Genomic DNA, 21,670 nt, shown 5'->3' on the forward strand with positions numbered 1-21,670 from the left:
GGAAAATGAATCCTTCCCAAAACCCAGGTCATGCAAAACAAACCCTTGAATACGGAGCATGGGGACGGCACAGGGCTGGCCCAGGGGGGGGGCGGCACAGGCTGGCCCAGGGGGGGGACGGCACAGGGCTGGCCCAGGGGGGGGGCGGGGGAGCGGACCGGGGGGGCGGGGGTCGGACCGGGGGTGGCCCCCCAGGGTGACGCCCCAGGGGCTGTTTGGTGGCTCTGTGGAGGGCGGCGGACGGAGACGTATGGCTTAGTGAGGCCGCTCCCACTTCCTGCTTCGCTCCGCCTGGGGGCGTGGCCCGCGTGCGTCCGGGGGCGTGGCCCGCGTGCGTCTGGGGGCGTGGCCTACGTCTGTCTCGGGGGTGTGGCCCGCGTGCGTCTGGGGGCGTGGCCCGCGTCCACCGTCTGTCACCTAACCTACAAGCACGAAGTCGCGACCTATCTGTAAAACCTACGAACGACGCCGGGAGGTCAAAACAAGATGGCGGCTCTAGACTAGTGACGGCTCGGGTCCTCGTTTCCACGACGACAGCTCTAAAGACGAACAGAGGTTTCCCGGGCCGCCGTGAAACACCGACGCTGAACCTCCCTAACACAGACAGAGTGAACAGTGAAACTTGTGTTACTATTTACGAAAGCACTGTTCGTACGAAGTGCGCGTCACGTTCCACTCCTGGTGCGAGCGTGGTTTATATCTTTGGTTTGCCGCCACCGCTCCTCAGCCGGTTGGTTCCGGCTGCGTCGCCGCACAGTGCCGGTGGGGTGTGACGGGCTCTGCTCTCTGCTACTGTTGGCCGACTGAGAGGCTCCACAGGAGCGGTACGGTCAGGGTGCCCCCGGTGGAGCCTGGTGTCACTACAGCCTCACAGGGCGACTGTGGGCCTCCTCTCCTACCACCTCCCATCTCCAGGTCCCCTGGTCCTACATTAGCCCCCCACACACACACACACATAAAGTAGGTGAGAAACGACCACTAGTTCACGTGTTGCTCACTCTGGGTTTTACGATTAAAACAACTATTATCATCTGAACAAACGCGCAGCAACAGAGAAATCCACCGGACGGCAAATTTTATTTTAATTTAGAAAACGTCTAAAACGAGTTAGAAAAGAGCGAACCGATCCGTCTGTCGGCTCATCAGGTCTCGCTATCGTCGCGCATCGGACACGCCCCCGGGCGACGACTCGGGAGACGGCTCTGGGGTACGCGGTACAGACCCGGAGATGGCGGGCGTGTTCTCAGTGCAGCTTCGGACGTACGTACGCCGTTACGTCAGAGCTCTGTACGGACGGACGGACACCGTGCCGTGAGAGTCGCCAGCTCCGATGAGCCAGCCCCCGGGACACCCCCCCCGTCAGACCTCCTGCTGTCCAACCATGCTCCGTATCTCTCCTCCTCCTCCTCCTCCCCCCTCCTCCTCCTCCTCCTCCCCCTCCTCCTCCTCCTCTCCTCCCCTCCTCCTCCTCCAGCTCCTCCTCCTCCTCCTCCTCCTCCTCCCCCTCCTCTCTCTGCTTCTCTTTTGTTCTCTTGTTTTGAGGTTTCGTTTGCAGAAGTTTGCCGATGCTAGAGAAGCCTTCCATGCCGGTAGCAGTGAGGCCAGCTGGTATCACGAACTGCCATGTTTTTGTCATGCATTAAGAACTATTTAGTAAAAGATATCATATTTACAGTACAATTCACATGTAATTACACATATACACTAGAGGCAAGAAAATTCACATTGAAATCAGTTCAACAGTTTTTTTTCTCCTCCTCTATACTCTTACGTCTTGAACATAAGTCTTGAAAGAAACATAGTTGTACTCTTAGATAAGAAACGAAAGCATAAAAACAGATATTCTCACAGCTTTGGGGGTGAACGGGGGGTTCCAGGTCCAAAAAGCAGGTCAACGTGTTTGGTGGAGGACTTGTGGAATCACCGCAGGCATGCAGTGGCGAGCGCCTGGTGTGAACGTGTTCAGCCGGACCGAGCAGCGATCCAGAACCCGGGATGTAAACCACCAGCGGCCAGGGCCGTCAGGACTTCAAGAAAAGGAACAACAACCTAGAGGCCAAAGGTTGGGGTGTATGGGTGTCACAGTTCCTGTGTGTAGGTGAGTGAAGTGATGGACAGCAGAACAGATCACTACGCCTTCAACGCCTCTCTGTTCACGGCGGATTGTCCTTACTCACAAACCCTGGTGCCAATAGTGTATGGTCGTCAATAGTCAACAGTCAAACTCTCTTCACAGTTTGACTGTTTGCCCCAAGGTGTAGATAGGTTGTACAGAACATGTACAAAATATACTTTCTTTTATAAATACATCATTGAATTCTAAACTTTCTTTGCGGAGGTCGGGGTTAGGTTGTGTTTAGGACACGAACCCACCTGAATGATCCTGATTCAGCGATGATAAATCACTCTACTCACCGGGGGGTATCATTTGGTAACTATTAATCTGGGGAAACCGAATCAACCGCCATTCTTCACCTGATTGCAGAGTGCAGGAGTGGTGGAGGGAGCGGAGGTAAAGACGACTGAGATACGGAATGAAACCGTCCCCCCGGGCGCCTGCTGTTACCGCCATGGCGCCCGCCTCGTGGTCGCGGTCCCACGCGAGTCTGGATGGGACACGGGGGGGGGTCCTGAACGACAGCCTGGACGTCCCACCACCAGCGTGGGATGTACCTCAACATCGACGTCACACAGAAGAACGCGGACTAACGGAGGCTGCTTCCAACAACCACAGATCCCTTCTGAGGAACACCGCACGGAGAAAACCTACACCATAATAGCACATGATATGATATGTCAACGACCAGTGGGGGGGGCTTTATGTGGCTCTGGGAGGGGGTCCCTGTTGGCTCAGATTTAGTGCAAATTCAATGGAGTCTTTACTCACAGACTCTACTCAGTGCTCACAGAGGGACGCTCTCGGCTCAGATGATGGTTTTTGTTTATTTATTTTTTTAAGAGTAGTTTTAGCTACAGAACTGTACTGAAGGTATGTCAATCAATGACCCACTTCCTCTCTCCCATCTCTCTCTCTGACTCCTTCCTCTCTCTCCCTCCCTCTCCCTCTCTCTCTCTCTCTCTCTCCTTCCCTCTCCCTCTCTCTGTCTCTCTGACTTCTTCCTCTCTCTCTCTCTCTCTCTCTCTCTCTCTCTCTCTCTCCCTCCCTCTCCCTCTCTCTCTCTCTCTCTCTGACTTCTTCCTCTCTCTCTCTCTCTCTCTGACTCCTTCCTCTCTCTCTCTCTCTCTCTCTCTCTCTCTCTCCCTCCCTCCCTCTCTCTCTCTCTCTCTCTCTCTCTGACTTCTTCCTCTCTCTCTCTCTCTCTCTCTGACTTCTTCCTCTCTCTCTCTCTCTCTCTGACTTCTTCCTCTCTCTCCCTTCTATCTCTCCGTCTATCTCTCCCCTCTTCTCTCTCTCTCTCTATCAGGACTCATTAGCCATTTCAGTCGGACAAAGACCTTAACTACTATGTAACAGTGATGGAATCTTCCTAAACTTGCACAGGCGTGTGGTTAGCGTGTGTGTGTAGTATGAAGACGTGTTCCTTCTCTCAGATCATTCTAGAACACATCCCCAAGGACAGTTCTTGGATCCAACGTACAGAACTCCTCTGAGCTCCGAGAGGCCTGTGCCCGCAGTCCACGACTCCGTCCATGAACACGTCAGAGACAATGAGCCTCATCCATTCTTTACCTCACCCTATTCTATCTATCCACACACACATACATACACACACACACACACACACACCGTGCCCAACAGAGTGCACGTGTTCAGCTAAGCCTTTCGTGGTATCGCGTTCTGCTAAATCTCTTAGTCTCCGGCGGGTTTCTGCTACTGTGTGGATACACAACGGCTCTTGGTATCTGGCGCTCCACTCGTCTTTCCACGCGTTTCTTTGTGTTATGGTGCAAAATGAGGTCACTAAAAATGTCTCTGTTCTTAAATCTATAGGTCTTCACAAGCCTCTGCGGTCTCGGATGAGTTGAAAAAAAAAAGAGGAAAAAAAAAAGAGAAGGATATATGTACTGGCGGAAAGCGATGCGGTCTCACTGTAATACTGTATGTCACTGTAATACTGTATGTCACTGTATTAATGTAACACTGTAGTAATGTATCTCACTGTAATGTTTCACTGTAATAATGTAAGTCACTCTAACAATGTATGTTACTGTAATAATGTTTCACTGTTATATTGTTTCACTCTAACAATGTAAGTCGCTGTAATAACAGAGTATGGACTGAACCCTGGAGGTGGTCCAGATGTTCCTAGTGTTCCTCATCTGGGCCGAGACAGGCCCAGATGTTCCTAGTGTTCCTCATCTGGGCCGGGTCAGGCCCCGTCTCCACCCTCTGACCCCCGACCCACCACGACTGCAGCTGCCCCTAAACATCTTAGAGCGACTTCAGCCTCAATACGCCGTCTGCACGGCGCCGGGAAACCAACGGTTTGAGGAGCGCAGCACGATGGAGCCGGATGTGTAACACACTTCAGGATACGTCTGATTCCTGCCCGGCAACAGGCCGTGAACGGCTGAGGAGTTTAGCCTTGAGAAGGCGGATCCATTTATGAATGAACGTGACCAATGGAAACTTGCCAGGATAAAACTGAAAAATAATATCGTATACTGCAGGAGTTAGAGGCTTTTTGGTAAATATTTTAAATCCTGGATATCCATCATGACTGCATACTTTAGTTCATGTAATACTAATATGTGTCTAAATCACTACGGTGCTCGAGCCGTGAATCCTTTGTGTGTTTGTGTGGATGTGTGTAGTAAATAGTTTGGGTCTCTCTCCTCGACCTCATTTCCCCGGCCCGCGCCCGCTCAGCCAGAACGCTTCCCTCGGAAACACTCCACGCCTCCAAACATGCCGTGGATAAAAACCAACAAACACAAAGTGTGTCTCTCACCAGAGCTCCCAAGTCTCTGTGTCAAACACGGAGGAGGATGTGATGTCAGAGAGCAGGATGTGATGTCATCTAGAGAGCGAGTGAAGCGGTCGTAATAAACTAAATATAAACGCGTACAGGTCAACTGTTAGAAACAGGGTCATGAGACTAAAACTTCAAAATGTACAAAATATCCTTGATCCTCGTTTCCTATTTTCTCCTCAAACAATCAAAAAGAGCGATGCAAACCGTTCACGCATAATGCCCTAACGCTAAAACAAACCCCAAATATCACAGTATCTCTCAGAAAACGAAATCATATCTACAATGATCCGCATCTCATTTCTCTTTTTTTTTTTTTACCGTAACGGAAAATATCCACACACACGCACACACACACACACAAACACACACACACACACACACACACACACACACACACACACACACACACACACACACACACACACACACACACACACACACACACACCTCCTCAACCTCCTCAAAACAAATAAAAAAATGTGGTAACAGACATAACGGACAGAAGTTTGACACAAATTCAGGGGCTCGAAAAAAATTAAATAAAAAACTTTTTTTTTTCTAACACAGACCGTCGATGTCCGACAAAGAGAGCGACATCACTTCCTCTAAACGAGGCATAACCAATAGCCAGTCCCGTGCATGATGTCCATGGGCGATGCATGTCTGTGTGTGTGTGTGTGTGTGTGTGTGTGTGTGTGTGTGTGTGTGTGTGTGTGTGGGCACACGTGCATGTCGCGATGACGTCACGGCCGAGTGGCGCGGCCGCTGGTCAGACGGCGGTCTGATGACGGCCCAGGAGAGGATCAATAAAAAGCCGATCGGCGTCTTCTCCGCACTCTCGCCCCGCAGAGTTCCACTTCCTGTTGTTTTGTTTGTTATTTAGCAAAAATATCATGCAGTCTTAAGCTCCGACGGCCCCACCGCCGGTCCAAGGTCGACCCGGCCTTTTGCCGGAGCGGGAAAAAACGGTAAAACAGAAGGAAAAGAAAAACTCCCAAGTGTTGTAACTCTTCCGGCGCGATTCTTCAGAAACATTCACGTCATCCGATGAACACTTTGTACAGCAGAAAGGTCCTTCGAATTCACATGTGTGTATATATAAATATAATATATAGAAATATGCATATACATATGTTCAACTTGTATATGTGTATACATATTCAGCAGGGGGGAACTGTATCAAAGCCAAATCAACGAGCTCTCAAAATATGGCCCATTATTCCTATGGGGGTGCGCCTCAGTTCACGTAGTACAGCCAGTAGATGAGGTTGAAGAAGCCGAAGGTGATGGGGAAGATGACGCGCGACCACTTGTCGATGGTGCTGACGTCCGCCAGGTTGGGGATCTTCAGCTTGAGCTTGGACGAGCGCCGCCGCAGCCGGCAGTTGGCGCGGCTTCGCATGGCGCCGCGGTCCAGCGAGTGGTGGCCGAAGCCGTCGCGCTGCGTCATGGGCTTCCTGAACTGGACGCTGGAGCTGTCGAAGGACATGACCGAGTTGAGCGAGTCGCTGACGCTGCCGCCGCCGCCGTCCGACGGCATCACCTCGTTGTTCATCTCCAGCGTGGTGAGCAGGATGTTACCGTAGGCGTCCACCTGGGGGAGAGGGGGGAGAGGGGGGAGAGGGGAGAGGAGAGGGGGGGAGAGTGGGAGGGGGAGAGGGGGGAGGAAGAGGAGAGGGGAGAGGAGAGGGGGAGAGGGGAGAGGAGAGGGAGGGAGAGAGGGAGAGAGGGGGGAGAGGGGAGAGAGGGGGGAGGAAGAGGAGAGGGGAGAGGAGAGGGGGAGAGGGGAGAGGAGAGAGGAGAGGTGGGAGAGGGGAGAGGAGAGGGGGGGAGAGAGGGGGAGAGGGGAGAGGAGAGGGGAGAGGGGGAAGAGGAGAGGGGGGGAGAGAGGGGGAGGAAGAGGAGAGGGGAGAGGGGGGGAGAAGAGGGATAGGGAGAGGAGAGGAGAGGAGAGGGGGAAGAAGGGAGAGAGAGAGGGGGGAGGGGAGAGAGGGAGGAGAGAGGAGAGAGGGGGAGATAAGAGAGAGGGTGTAGGGAGAGAATGAGGACGGGTAGAGAAGGGAGAGAAGCAGACCAGATAGCGATAGAGTGAAAGAGAGAGAAAGAGAGAGAGTCAAAGTGAGTCAGGTGTGGCCCATAAATCCCCCCTAGCCCTCCTCCCCACCCCCTAAGTCCCCAGATGAGTTCTGTATCTACCAAGTTAACTACACAGGCCATGCACCCCCACCCCCCACCCCCACCCCCCCTCCAACAAGCCCCTCCCCCTATCTCCTAGCTAAAGCAGCATGCAGGGATGACATGGCGGTCCTGTCCATCATGCGTTAGAGACACACATAGCTGTTATCTACGTTCACATGTTAGCGGTACACAAGTGATTCATTAAAGAGCCGCACCGGTCTGAGTGATGAAACCACGGCAACCGTCTCCTGGCTTCATGAAGCATCCGCTACCCGTAGCATTTGTCAAAATTGCTTTGTTGTGGCGAGCAGTGTTCAGCACGCGTTCACCCTCGCAACGAACACAAGAGCATTCAGCACGCGTTCACCCTCGCAACCCACGCAACAGCATTCAGCGCTTCTTTACCCTCGCAATGAACACAACAGCATTCAACAGAGTTCACCCTTGCAACGCACACAACAGCATTAAACACGCGTTCACCCTCGCAACGAACAGAAAAACATTCGTGACAATTTCACCCTCGCAACGAATATACACAACAGCATTCAGAACTTTGTCATATAGGACTTTGATCACCACACAAGTTCTCGGCCCGATGATGAGTTTCTACATAGACTAAAGTGCTGCTGCTGTTGTCAACATTCGTCTGAGAAAAACTCTTCGATGCTCTTCTTCAGGATCGGTACCAAAAAGCAATTTTAACAATTTCTATGGGTTGTGGATGTTGCAATGATTCCAGGAGAGACAGATGGTTTGATCAGCCAACGGCGGGTCCTTTAAAGTCTGGACTAGGTGAGTAGCCCTCATCTGGAGGGCTCTGACAGCAGTGTCCTACAGCTGTGATATGATTTCTAAATCATGTACCCCGACTTTTCTTTGCTCCTCGAGATAGAGATTTCTCCGCTGTGTAAATGACCTGAAGGTGTTGGTTTGATACGGCGCAGAAATGGAGTCCTTGCAATGTGAAAGAAAAGATGAAGAGAACATTAAAACACCTATAAAGTACTGACACAGTAAAGCATGTTTTTGATATAAGGTCACAAAGTGCAAAAGACAAGTCATTTAAAAACAGGTACAACTCTGGAGAAGCATTAGTCGTCTTTGAGGAAACGAACCACTCAACACAAGGGGCTTCGTTTAGGGCTCCTTACGAGGCCGTTTCAGGACACTCGCTGAAGCTGCGTGGCATCATTGAACAATTTTTATCTTTAAAAGTTATGTAGAAAAACAAAAACGAAACACAAAAGTAAATCAGTCAATGAAAAGTTGTTTTGTTACTCTTTAAAAATAAAATAATCACAAGCGAAGCAAAGGTGAGTATCCAGGACAGGGGGAGGGAGGGAGGGAGTGAGAGAGAGAGAGGGAGGGAGGGAGGGAGGTAGGGAGGGAGGGAAGGAGGGAGTGAGAGAGGGAGGTAGGGAAGGAGGTAGGGAGGGGGAGGGAGGGAGTGAGAGAGAGAGAGGGAGGGAGGGAGGGAGGGAGGGAGGTAGGGAGGGAGGGAAGGAGGGAGTGAGAGGGAGGTAGGGAAGGAGGTAGGGAGGGGGAGGGAGGGAGAGGGAGGGAGGGGGGAGGTGGAGGGAGGGAGGAGGAGGGAGAGAGAGAGGGAGGGAGGGAGGAGGAGGAGGAGGAGGAGGGAGGAGGGAGCGGGAGGGAGGGAGGGAGGAGGAGGAGGGAGGCAGACCTGTTCTCGTAGTCTCTTCTCCTCGTATCGCGGGCGCTCGTTGTTGACCTTGTTGATTCTCTCGTTGATCTTCTTCTGCTGCTGCGGCCCGCGACCGAAGAAGACGTAGTTGACGAAGGCGTACTCCAACAGCGCCAGGAACACGAAGACGAAGCAGCCCATGAGGTAGACGTCGATGGCCTTCACGTACGGGATCTTGGGGAGCGTCTCCCGCAGGTGGGTGTTGATGGTCGTCATGGTGAGCACCGTGGTTACGCCTTCGGAGGAGAACGCCACGCACACAGACCATCTCAGAACCAGTTCAGGGCGGATCAGAGAGGGTTCTGGTCAATGCTGGCACTAGAAATGCATTTTTCGGTCATTTTTAGTTGTTTTGAGTAACTGGATTAATGCGAGCTATGGAATTATCATTAGCAGGAACAATTAGCAGTGATGAGTATTGACGGTTCGGGTTTTCTCAAATGATACCACCAACAAGTACCTTCAATTCTAGTAAAGAAAACGAGCATTCACCACTGTTCCTCTTCCAGGAACGGTGGGAGTTCTACGAACGTTTTTGGAGATAGCGTTTCGTGGAATAAGAATCTAATTTGACTTGATTCTTTTTGAGTAGCCAGAGACTAAGTTCAGACAAGGTGCTGTTTGTGATTTCAGTTAAAGCAATCATTGTGTCTGTGAGGGGACGCCTTCCAGCTCTGTGCCGCAATCATCTCATCACCAGACAGTGCTCGGCAATTCCTATGAATTTACACGACTTAAATTAAATACATTTTGAAAAAAAAAAATCACAACTCTTGCATAAGTCGTACGGCGGCAATAGGCGATAATAATAATCTACCACTCTTATCTATCACAAAAATATTTGTGAGTGAAAGTTGGTAAACTATGGGGAGCGAGAAGGAAGGAGGAAGAAAGAGTTGTACCGATGCGAAAACAAAAATAAACCGATGCAAAATGATGTAATAAGACAAAACATCTGAGAGGTTCCAAAAAAATGAAGATCGATTCAGAAGACATGACATGTCTTCAGGAGACATGACATGTCTTCCAGTCGCCATCTTAGAGCCTCTTCAGAACTCAACTGGCGGTGGGGTGTTGGGGTTCCATCTGGAGGTCCAGATGGACTTCCAGATGGAACCTGGTCCTTGGAGGTCCTCCTGGTCTATCTGAGGTCCTCCCGGTCTACCTGGAGGTCCTCCTGGTCTATCTGAGGTCCACCCGGTCTACCTGGAGGTCCTCCTGGTCTATCTGAGGTCCCCCCGGTCTACCTGGAGGTCCTCCTGGTCTATCTGAGGTCCTCCCGGTCTACCTGGACGTCCTCCTGGTCTATCTGAGGTCCCCCCGGTCTACCTGGAGGCCCTCCTGGTCTATCAGAGATCCCCCCTGGTCTACCTGAACCCCGGGAGGCGGGTCTTACCCAGGGCCACGCGGGCGGCCGAAGCGTCGTAGTTGATCCAGAAGGAGACCCAGGACAGGATGGTGATCAGGATGGAGGGCATGTACGTCTGCAGGATGAAGTATCCGATGTTCCTCTTGATCCTGAAGCTGAGCGACAGGCGGGGGTAGGAGCCTTCAGGAGGAGGAGGAGGGGGAGAGGAGGAAGAGGAGGACATTGCGTTAACATTGAGTCATTATCCACAGCGAGGTCCTAAGCTTCATTCAGAGTAAGGCTGAGTACAATCCAAACGTTCTATCAGAGTTAGAGGAGCTACCAGCACGCCATGGTGCTAGCAGCCAACTCAACGACGACAGGAGGCTGGCAGCAGCCATCGCTATCACAAATACATCGTTACTAAATGTAGTTTTTGTTTTTCATCAGCCCATTTCCTCCAAAGCAACTTACAGTGAATTGTTTATCGATACAGTACATTTAGGAGCACAGAAACCAGGATACAGCGGCTAGGGGTTAGACAGTAACCACGATACTGTAGGGGTTAGACAGTACCCAGGATACTGTAGGGGTTAGACAGTAACCACTATACTGTAGGTAGGGGTTAGACAGTAACCACGATACTGTAGGGGTTAGACAGTACCCAGGATACTGTAGGGGTTAGACAGTACCCACGATACTGTAGGGGTTAGACAGTAACCACGATACTGTCGGGGTTAGACAGTAACCACGATACTGTAGGGGCTAGACAGTAACCACGATACTGTAGGGGCTAGACAGTAACCACGATACTGTAGGGGTTAGACAGTACCCACGATACTGTAGGGGTTAGACAGTAACCACGATACTGTAGGGGTTAGACAGTAACCACGATACTGTAGGGGTTAGACAGTAACCACGATACTGTAGGGGTTAGACAGTACCCAGGATACTGTCGGGGTTAGACAGTAACCACGATACTGTAGGGGTTAGACAGTAACCACGATACTGTAGGGGCTAGACAGTAACCACGATACTGTAGGGGTTAGACAGTACCCACGATACTGTAGGGGTTAGACAGTAACCACGATACTGTAGGGGTTAGACAGTAACCACGATACTGTAGGGGCTAGACAGTAACCACGATACTGTAGGTAGGGGTTAGACAGTACCCAGGATACAGCAGGTAGGGGTTAGACAGTAACTGTGATAAAACAGGTCTGGTTAAGGACATCTTGCTCATCTGGACTGTGGATAGTGCCAGTCATGTTTGGCGAGGTACTTGGCAGTTAGTCCCCGCTAGGCTATCACTACGCTATCACTAGGCTATCACTAGGCTATCACTACGCTATCACTAGGCAATCACTACGCTATCACTAGGCTATCACTAGGCTATCACTACGCTATCATTACGCCATCACTAAGCTATCACTACGCTAGCACTACGCTAACACTAGGCTATCACTAAGCTATCCTCACGCTATCACTAAGCTATCACTACGCTATCACTAAGCTATCACTACACTACCCTGCCCCTCTCCTCAAACAGAGAGTCAATGCCTCCTACAGTCGGTTCTCTGACGATGGGCGCGGCCGCCATCGCTCCATTTGTTCAGACGGAGCACTTCATTTCCCCACAGCGAGGGAGTTCTTTCCAGGGACGGGTTCAATTCCAATCAAACATGGCAGAAAGTCGCAAACACGGCAAATTTTTCTGCAACCCCTTATCTGTGCAGGCAGCTCGCGGCCCAGAGGACCGGCACAGAGAGCGGACGTTTACCACCGCTCAATCTGTCCTCTAAACATCACCAAAAGGGCGGTTAAAACGTGTTTAGTTACAGCGCGGCGCAGGGACCCGACACAGCCCAGCGAGACGCAAAGCGCAATATCAGCTGCTGCATCCATTGATTTGGGATGTTCTTCTTCTTAGTCATTTCAAGGAGATACAGCAGAAAAGGTTTGGCAAACCTGTAGAAACTGCGTCCGTTATAGGGCGGGGGATCTGTTCAATTCAAGTGATCATTTAAAGTTAGCTTTGCTCTTTGTTTACCACCGAGTCGTGTAGCGGACCCCTTCTCCCGTAGAGACTCACAGTGAGGAAGATGCACGTCCCTGCAGGCTGAACAGCTCGGGGTTAGCTCATCTCGCTCAAGGTTATGTTGCATACGTTGGGGATCAAACCCAGAACCTTTGGGGTTGGAGCGGGGGGCATAGATTTATATGCGGACCCGCCCCTGGTCCCGGCCCCCCTGCCCCCCTGTCCCGGAGATCGAGGGACAGACGGACCTCGGCGGGGACCCCGTCGGTCGTACCTGTGGTGAAGCGCACCTCCCTGGACACCAGCCGCAGTGCCACGATGGAGAACTGGGGCAGCTCCAGCTTGTCCACGCCGGTCACCGCGCTGTCCCCGCCCTGCCAGAAGAACACGATGTCGTCCGTGGTGTAGCCGTCTGGCCGGGGGGAAGCAGAGAGCACCAGAGTCAGTCTACAATAACCACCGCTGCAGTCATGCATGCCTCCCCAAGCGGAGGGTTGTTGTTGGATCCGACCATCTGGCCGAGGACATGTCGTAGCTGTGTCAGACAGACGCTCCCACCGAGAAGTATGGAGTGTGTGGAGGACTTTGTGAGAGGAAAACAGGAGGATTCTGTTGTTAATGCGGCAAAGGAAGACAGATTGTCTGTGCGGCGAGAATAAAGCAAAGTGTTGCATGGCTGTGCGTTCTCGCTCTCACCAGGACGCTGGCACCAGATCTGCTCTCCAAACACTGCATTTTCAATTAGTGAGTCCAAAAAAAACGAACTGTTGCGGTAGTCATCCGCTAACTTTACTGGCTGCCAACGCTGGGTGTGGGGGGGGGTGAGAGGAGGTCAGAGGGCAAACAGAAAGCTGGCAGGGTGTTGCGTGTTAATGTGTTGGTGCCGGGAATTCAGTCTCACGCTGAACACAGCGCCAGCGATTAGTGGAAAACTGTTGGGAAGAGGTGACGATGTCCCGACCATGAAATTATAAAACGACAAAGGACAGAGGGCTAAGAATAGCGTGTCGGAGCGTCTGATTCGCTGCTGGTGAGGTGGTGGGAGACGGGTTTTGTCCGGGCGTTTATCTCCCCAGAGCAGGCGGCACATGGCAGTGTGTCGTAGTCCTCATGTACAACGGGGGTTTCATCAGCATACAAACACAATTAAAGGCCAGTACTAGTGATGCTCTGGCGGAGGCAGGGAGCGCCACTGATCGGTAAAGGGGTGGGGGGGGTTTGGGCGTGGGACCTTGCCATAGCTCTCAGGGATATGAAATGAACGGAAACCTGAGGGGAACGATTGGAGGGAAGTGAGGGGCTGGATAGTGGTGGGAGGACGATCGTAACCTTGACATGAAGTCGCCACGCTTGACATCAGTAAAACGAATGAGGAGGAGGAGGAGGAGGGGGAGGAGGGAGAGGAGGAGGAGGAAGAGGAGGAGGGGGAGGAGGAGGAGGGGGAGGGGGAGGAGGAGGAGGAGGAGGGAGAGGAGGAGGAGGAGGAGGAGGGAGAGGAGGAGGAGGAGAGGGAGGAGATGGGCAGGAGGCTGCTGGCTGATAAAAGGGTTTGTCGCCGGGAACACGGGGAAGAGGTGAGAGGATTGAGATATTTCCCATGCTCCTTAGCGACCACAATACATAAAAATGACTTATGGTGCTCGCTTATGGCAGACACCACTTTGAAATATCGGAGTTAACTTGATTTTTGCCCATTATCAAAGGGACAGTTCGCAGGTTTAACACATTTAAGCCGACTGTTAGGGTTGTGGGAAAGAGCCTTTAAGTACCGCAGTTAAATTTCACAATATAATCGTGTCACCAGACTGAAGTGACGTGTGGCGTCAGTTGGTGGAAGGAATATTTATCGAATGCAGTTCTTTTTTAAATTTAGGAAAAAGAACAACAACAACAAAAATAATCAGCTAACGATCCCGTTAAGCTGAAGGTATGAACCAAGGCGGTTTGTACATTGAGCCCCAGAGAGGAGCTTAACAAGAGTGTCCGCGGGGCAGCGGGGGCGCTCTTTGGGGCAGGTCGTTGTCTACGGGCTGGGCTCCGCGCAGCACGCCCAGCCCTCGGCGCCTCGGACGCCACGCCCTCGGACGTGGCCTCTCCCAGTCATTAAAGAGGCGGGCGGTCTCTGGGGGGGCGTTAGCAGCAGCAGATCCTCCCACTAACCTACAGTCGCCCGCCCAAAGCACGTATAAACGGAGAGCTGGCGCCCGACGCTTCTGCACCTCCGTAGCCACGGGGGGTTGACCTGTCAGCAGGCGCAGGCAGGGGGGGGGGGGGGGGGGGCTACGTCTCCAGGGACCAGATGAGGGCCCCTGTACAGCTGCGTTCTGTTTGTACATGTTTTATAAAACGCTTTGTGATTAGGGTTGAGATCAGAGTGCACTGCCCCCTGAATTCCAAACAGTCTTGCCCACTTATCACATGGATTATGCCAGCATATACTCATTTGCCTGTGCACTTTTTTTTATCATTTATCTAAGCCAATAGAATCAGGGGTGCCGTGTGTTGGGTGCCCCTCAGAACCACCTCAGGTGTTTCTTTAAGACGTTTGCTGCAGAGAAAAGCTCCCGTAACGCTCTCCTTCGTATTATATTTCATATGGTAATGCGCTGGTTCAAACTCTGAACCATAACATGATCAGAGAACGCCGGCCCAGGTACCAACTCCTCTCTGCCGCCGTCCAGAAAGACCCTGCATATTTAATAGACAGATCCAGATGGTCTGTAATTAAATTGATTCATGAGTACTATTGTAATACTGAAATATGCATTCCCTCAGCAGAAGTAAAAACCCATGAGTGCAGTAAAGTCTTTTAATTCGCTGTATCATATATACTGCATATCCACGTAGTCAGCAAAGTAGCGATGCCAATAAGGGAATCAAACACCATTTATTTTATGAAGCTTTTCAACAATTGACGCGGCATGATGGATGCGTGCCGTTTTTCTCGCAGCGCAAACGGTTTTCATTCAAATCGTGTTACCTCTCCGCTTTTCTGTTGACGAATCACAAGCTTTTTTCCCCTTTAATTATTTGTATGGATTTACATCTGTGTGATCGGCGCCAGTGAAGGGTGGTTACACAACGGGGCGAGGGGTTCGTCAGAGACGCTCTCTGCCTTGTCATGCGGCCGCCGCGCTGACTCGCAGACCAGCAAAGCATGCTCGGTGGTTTCCATGCCAACGCTTCGTTGGTAACCATGGAGCCAAGTCCTTTTTTTTTTCTTTTTTTTTGTGAAAAATAAAAGAAAGAAGAAGTTCCATTTGATGTATTCAGCAGCAGCTGTTTGGGAGCGTTCTAGCGGACTCACCACCGTTATCGATCAGATGAATCCAGCGCTGATGGGCTCACTATGATGATGTCGCTCATTAGTGCGCCACAAATTAAATGACTATTTGACCCCCCCTGAAAAAGCCACAAATCATGTTTGACTCTGCGTCCGATTAAATTGAAAGCGTAATCAATACACATTAGCCCGGGCGTTCGATTCCATCTCCATTTGTCATTGGGCGGCCTCTTGTTAACATGGGTGTGTATGGACACACTTCACACACTGGACTGATCATCAGCCTCACACCAGGGGGCTTCAGACGCCTCAGAAGGGCTTCTGTACCTCAACGGGAATCCTTACGTTGATTTCATTTCACCACTGCATCTTCTACGCTTATGTCCTGTTTTAACCACAGTGCACATTGGGAAAATATTATATCAAAATATTAAATTATATCTATTTTATTACCCACAAACATTGTTTAGATGCATATCTATATCTGAGCTGGATGCATGGAGTGGAGATGGGGGGGGCAGGGGCCCCAGGGGGGGGGCCAGGGCCCCAGGGGGGGGGAGTGGGCCCTCAGAGGTGCGGGCGGGACCACAACAGAGACTTGTAGGTGTCTTTTGTTTGGCACTCACAGCTCTCGATCTCCAGGGTGCAGTTCTGCTCGTCCAGCGGGTACCGCCGCAGGTCCATCATACAGGCGGCCGTGGTGGTGATCCTGGAGAGGGGGAGAGGGGAGAGGGGGAGAGGGGGAGAGGGGGAGAGGGGGAGAGGGGGAGAGGGGAGAGGGTTAGCAGGGTGGAGGAGGGGGGAGAGGGGTAGTGAAACAGTGGACCTAGTTCTTATCCTTACGGTCCTGGGAGTCAATGCATCCTGAGCATGGGTGGGCAGTAGGTAGGCCTCAAACCCCTAACCCGGGCGGTGTTGAGGCCTTGCACTACCGATGAGCTAGACACGGAATCAGATCCCCACGCTGACCTTGCCAACGCCTTGCTAACCAGTTGAGGCAGACCGGACCAGTAAGGTTTTAAACCGTGGCCTTATTTACTAGAAGTCTCTGGTTTGGACCGGTTTCGTCTGATTTGGTGTCAAACAGAATCAGACCAGATTCTCGTTCCCCAAACCTTTCCTCTGCACTCTGTGATTGGCTGCAGCTCTGACCGCACAACAGCAAGTGAGTAGTGGCGCACCTCCTTCCTAGTCTTCCATTCAAAAAGATGATCTTCCACATATGCAGACGTGATGATGTGGTGACGGAACGCAACGGAGGATTGGAGCGGAATCGTCCTCCAGGACATGTGACATGTTTTAACACGTGTTACGTAATGAAGACATCACGCTGTTGGCCTTTCATGACCTTCCCCCCATGTACCACATGCACACGGACACGCTGAATATATTTACATCCAGAGAACGGGGGTTGGATGCCCGGGAGGGGGTTGGGTGTGAGGGATGAGTAGAGAACCAAATACTACAATATTCCACTCAGAGTACAATGTGAAGGAATGCTTACAGCAGCACAAAACCCTAGGTGCCATGACAACCAGCCCCTCTCCCGTTATCGATTACCAGGTTAAATATACTTTATTATATTCTCATGCGCTCCCGTAGGATTGAAACAAGAATGATTTTATTAAGATTAAAAAATATTGCAGAGCAATATGGAAATGTAATTATCTTTTATTCAGATCAATCTCTGTCACACGTACACAAGGTTTTCTAAATTGATTTTAGATCCTTATTCTTTTTTCCGCGCTGCTGACGTGCAGGAGTGCGGCGATATGAATGATGGAGGCCCCGCCTCTCTGTGGCCATAAATCCTGTTGCCGTGCAGGAAGGCGGCGGAGGAGCCCAGCCGCGCTGCTACGGCGGCGTTTAGCTGAAGTATCTTATACACAGATAAATAATTCACCCCGAGCGCGGCTCATTGTCAGCGCTCCGTCGACAGCCTGTTCCTACACGGCCAAGGTGAGGAGCAAGCGGCTCACCTCGGAGCTCCGGTCTGCTGGGGAATCGACTGCTGCTGAGACCACGCACTAGATGTTTACACCGGAGCTCCTCTCACTCAACCTGGGACTCCGAGGAGGAGGAATCATCTGCAGCACAGACCACAGACCAGACCCCAGACCAGACCCCAGACCAGACCACAGACCACAGACCACAGACCACAGACCACAGACCACAGACCACAGACCACAGACCACAGACCAGACCACAGACCACAGACTGCAGACCCCAGACCACAGACCAGACCCCAGACCAGACCCCAGACCAGACCACAGACCCCAGACTGCAGACCACAGCACAGACCACAGACCACAGCACAGACCACAGACCACAGCACAGACCACAGACCACAGCACAGACCACAGACCACAGACCACAGCACAGACCACAGACCACAGACCGCAGACTGCAGACTGCAGACCACAGACCCCAGACCACAGCACAGACCACAGACTGCAGACCACAGCACAGACCACAGCACAGACCACAGACCAGAGACCACAGCACAGAGAGATGAAAAATGTATACGAGCAAAATAAAATATAATTAAACAAACAATTACACGTTAAGAACAAAGCAGTGTTAAAAGATTAGCACACAGAATGTGAAGGTTTATCAGCAGGTTTATAAATGTCCAATAGGAGAATATAGAGGAGGAGAATATTCAGTAGCAGTGTAGTCTTAGCGTTAGCAGTGTAGTCTTAGCTTTAGCAGTGTAGTCTGAGCGTTAGCAGTGTAGTCTTAGCATTAGCAATGTAGTCTTAGCGTTAGCATTGTGGTCTTAGCATTAGCAGTGTAGTCTTAGTGTTAGCAGTGTAGTCTTAGCGTTAGCAGTGTTGTCTTAGCGTTAGCAGTGTAGCCTTAGCGTTAACAGTATAGTCTTAGCATTAGCAGTGTGGTCTTAGCGTTAGCAGTGTAGTCTTACAGTTACCAGTGTAGTCTTAGCGTTAGCAGTGTGATCTTACATTAGCAGTGTGGTCTTAGCGTTAGCAGTGTGGTCTTACAGTTACCAGTGTAGTCTTAGCGTTAGCAGTGTTGTCTTAGCGTTAGCAGTGTAGCCTTAGCGTTAACAGTACAGTCTTAGCATTAGCAGTGTGGTCATAGTGTTAGCAGTGTAGTCTTACAGTTACCAGTGTAGTCTTAGTGTTAGCAGTGTGATCTTACATTAGCAGTGTGGTCTTAGTGTTAGCAGTGTGGTCATAGTGTTAGCAGTGTAGTCTTAGCGTGAGCAGTGTAGTCTTAGCGTTAGTAGTGTAGCCTAGTGTTAGCAGTGTATTAAAAAAAAAAAAAAATAAGAAGTAAACGCTGTAAAAAAAACAATCTATTATTATTATTATTAAAGTTAGCAGTGTAGTCTGTCAGGTTTCTATTATTATCTGTGTTCATCCCTTTTGTTTTTCTATTTTCTGCTCAGCCCTGTCAATTTAATTTATTTTGTTTTAAAAATAAATTGTACGGTTATTATTATTATTTTGACATGTTGGATGGATTGTGCATGTTCCCATCTACGATGCCCACGTATAGACGTCCAGCACCCCCCCCCCCGCCCCCCATGTGTAAGACATGATATGCAGTTATGTTTAAAATATAGAGTCTACACTGAGTTGTGTGCGTGTTGAAAGCTATAGCTTAAGGGACGAGGCAGCCCTGTTAAATTAACCACGTCCATTCTGTGAATGATGCTGTCGTTGAATATAATTGGAAAACAAAATATGTCGTTGTCGTTCCCCCCCTACTCGGCGCACGCACACACACACACACACACACACACACACACACACACACACACACACACACACACACACACACACACACACACACACACACACACACACACACACACACACACACACACACGCACACACAGAATACACTGAAATTACCTTTATTTACCCAGGCAAGCAAATTAGGAACAAAATTCAAATTTTCAAGGAAGGGAGGATACTATGAAGGAACTAGGAATCTAGGAATGCACTAGTAGGAGTATACTAGGATATAACTAGGAGGAGGATACTAGGTAAGGATGGTAGGATGGTGAAGAAGAGCCTCAGAGGATAAGGGAGGTATGTGTGGGGGAGCAAAGAGGATGAAGAGAAGCAGAAGAGAGAAGCGCTCAGAGGAACGTCCTGTTTCTTTATGGCTCCCATTGATGCGGAGACGCTTTCTGCAGCAGCAGCTCTGCATTCAGACGCTCTGTATTGTGTTGCTATCTCCCGCCTTCCTCTCTACCGAGGACCAGGAACTATTGATACGTTGGCATGGCATTAACCATCCCGCCGTTCCCAACTGAATTACCCCAGGAGTTGTTCCAGGAATGCAGTCTCAGGCGTTTGCGGACTGGGTTGCGTTTACGGAGGCCGTGTTGATTCTTTAAATAAGGGACCTATAGAGAAGACGTATGGCACAAACCTGCCATAAAAATGTGCACACGCCGTGCGGCCCCCTCAGAACTGCAAAGGAAGCGCGATCCGGAATAAAAAGCACGAAGTCAGCCCCCTCTCGCTGATGGAGTTAAAGCCGGAGTTATCGGGGATTTCTATAGACGTTGTGTTTTAAATTGATGTTTACGCTTCTGTCAGCACAACAGATTCAATTAGGAGCGAGGCAATGTTTTACAAACACATGTTCTCTATTATTCTAATGATGCGTGGACACATACACACACACAACTACACACTGGAAACAACATTGTGAATATACTCTTTATAATACGTTACGAGATTAGTTTGTTTGAAGACTTTGAACTTTTCTTCTTGGAAATGAAGTATCAGCAAACTGTTTTCATCATCAAAAACGTTTACTTTCGAACTAACGTGAGGTCTAGAGATGATCTAGAGACGGTCTAGGTATGATCTAGAACCGGTCTAGTACGATCTAGATCCGGTCTAGTACGATCTAGAGACGGTCTAGTACGATCTAGAGACGGTCTAGTACGATCTAGAGATGGAAATAGGTATGATCTAGAACCTGTCTAGTACGATCTAGATCCGGTCTGGTACGATCTAGAGACGGTCTAGTACGATCTAGAACTGGTCTAGGTACGATCTAGAGACGGTCTAGTACGATCTAGAACCGGTCTAGTACGATCTAGAGACGGTCAAGTACGTTCTAGAACCGGTCTAGTACGATCTAGAGACGGTCTAGTACGATCCTGAACCGGTCTAGTACGATCCTGAACCGGTCTAGTACGATCTAGAACCGGTCTAGTACGATCTAGAACCGGTCTAGTACGATCTAGAGATTGTCTACGTTCAATCTAGTTGCGGTTTAAGTACGATCTAGAGCCGGTCTAGGTAGAATCTAGAGGTGGTCTAGTACGATCTAGAGCCGGTCTAGGTTGAATCTAGAGGCGCTAACCCCTGACCTAGCACGGCGGTCAATGAGTCGTCTCTCTGCACACTCTGCAGATCCCGGCGGACCATCGATCGGGTCCATCAGCGATCCGTCTGAGTCTCTCCAGAGGGGCGTGGCCTCACCAGGTGAGGCCACGCCCCTCTGGAGAGACTGACGGATCGCTGAGCTTCACAGATCTGCTGCTGTAGCGTAGAGACGGCGTGTGCAGTGCCGTAGGTCTGACCCCGACCGAGGACAGGATGTCGACTAACGCCTGGCCCCTTCCGGACCGGGCTCTAGGGAGTCTCTCTCTCTGGACGGAGGAACGCTTAGCACACATGAATATACAAGATGATGAAATGTTTCCTATGTTTTAATCAAAACCTTTTCTCCTCATTAATCATGAATGAGGAGCAGGCTGGGGAAGCGGTCAGAGAGTCTGACTCCCTGAGAGGTTGGGACTGCAGCCCTAACACACCCCAACCCCGCCCGGGTCATCAATGAGGACTGTCTAACCCCGCCCGGGTCATCAATGAGGACTGTCTAACCCCAACCCCGCCGGGTCATCAATGAGGACTGTCTAACCCCGCCGGGTCATCAATGAGTACTGTCTAACCCCGCCGGGTCATCAATGAGTACTGTCTAACCCCAACCCCGCCCGGGTCATCAATGAGGACTGTCTAACCCCGCCGGGTCATCAATGAGTACTGTCTAACCCCAACCCCGCCCGGGTCATCAATGAGGACTGTCTAACCCCAACCCCGCCCGGGTCATCAATGAGGACTGTCTAACCCCAACCCCGCCGGGTCATCAATGAGGACTGTCTAACCCCGCCGGGTCATCAATGAGTACT

The 21,670-nt window shown here is 50.7% G+C and overlaps 1 protein-coding gene across 2 annotated transcripts in view; it reads right to left on the reverse strand.

Moving 5' to 3' along the window:
• Window positions 1-5,175: 5,175 nt before the first annotated feature.
• The window catches only part of gabrb4 (gamma-aminobutyric acid type A receptor subunit beta4), a 22,663-nt gene continuing 6,168 nt past the window's right edge, over window positions 5,176-21,670 (reverse strand). The window contains exons 3-8 of one of the 2 annotated variants that reach the window (XM_060057746.1): window positions 16,113-16,195; window positions 12,478-12,615; window positions 10,214-10,366; window positions 8,797-9,053; window positions 7,980-8,069; window positions 5,176-6,531 (exon numbers count right to left, since the gene is read on the reverse strand). In XM_060057746.1, coding sequence (XP_059913729.1) covers window positions 6,175-6,531; window positions 7,980-8,069; window positions 8,797-9,053; window positions 10,214-10,366; window positions 12,478-12,615; window positions 16,113-16,195 — 1,078 coding nt within the window. In that variant the 3' untranslated portion in view covers window positions 5,176-6,174. The remainder of the gene's footprint in view (window positions 6,532-7,979; window positions 8,070-8,796; window positions 9,054-10,213; window positions 10,367-12,477; window positions 12,616-16,112; window positions 16,196-21,670) is intronic. The other variant, XM_060057747.1, reaches the window with a different exon arrangement.

This window comes from Gadus macrocephalus, chromosome 7 (assembly GCF_031168955.1).
Source record: "Gadus macrocephalus chromosome 7, ASM3116895v1".
NCBI classification, from domain to species: Eukaryota; Metazoa; Chordata; class Actinopteri; order Gadiformes; family Gadidae; genus Gadus; species Gadus macrocephalus.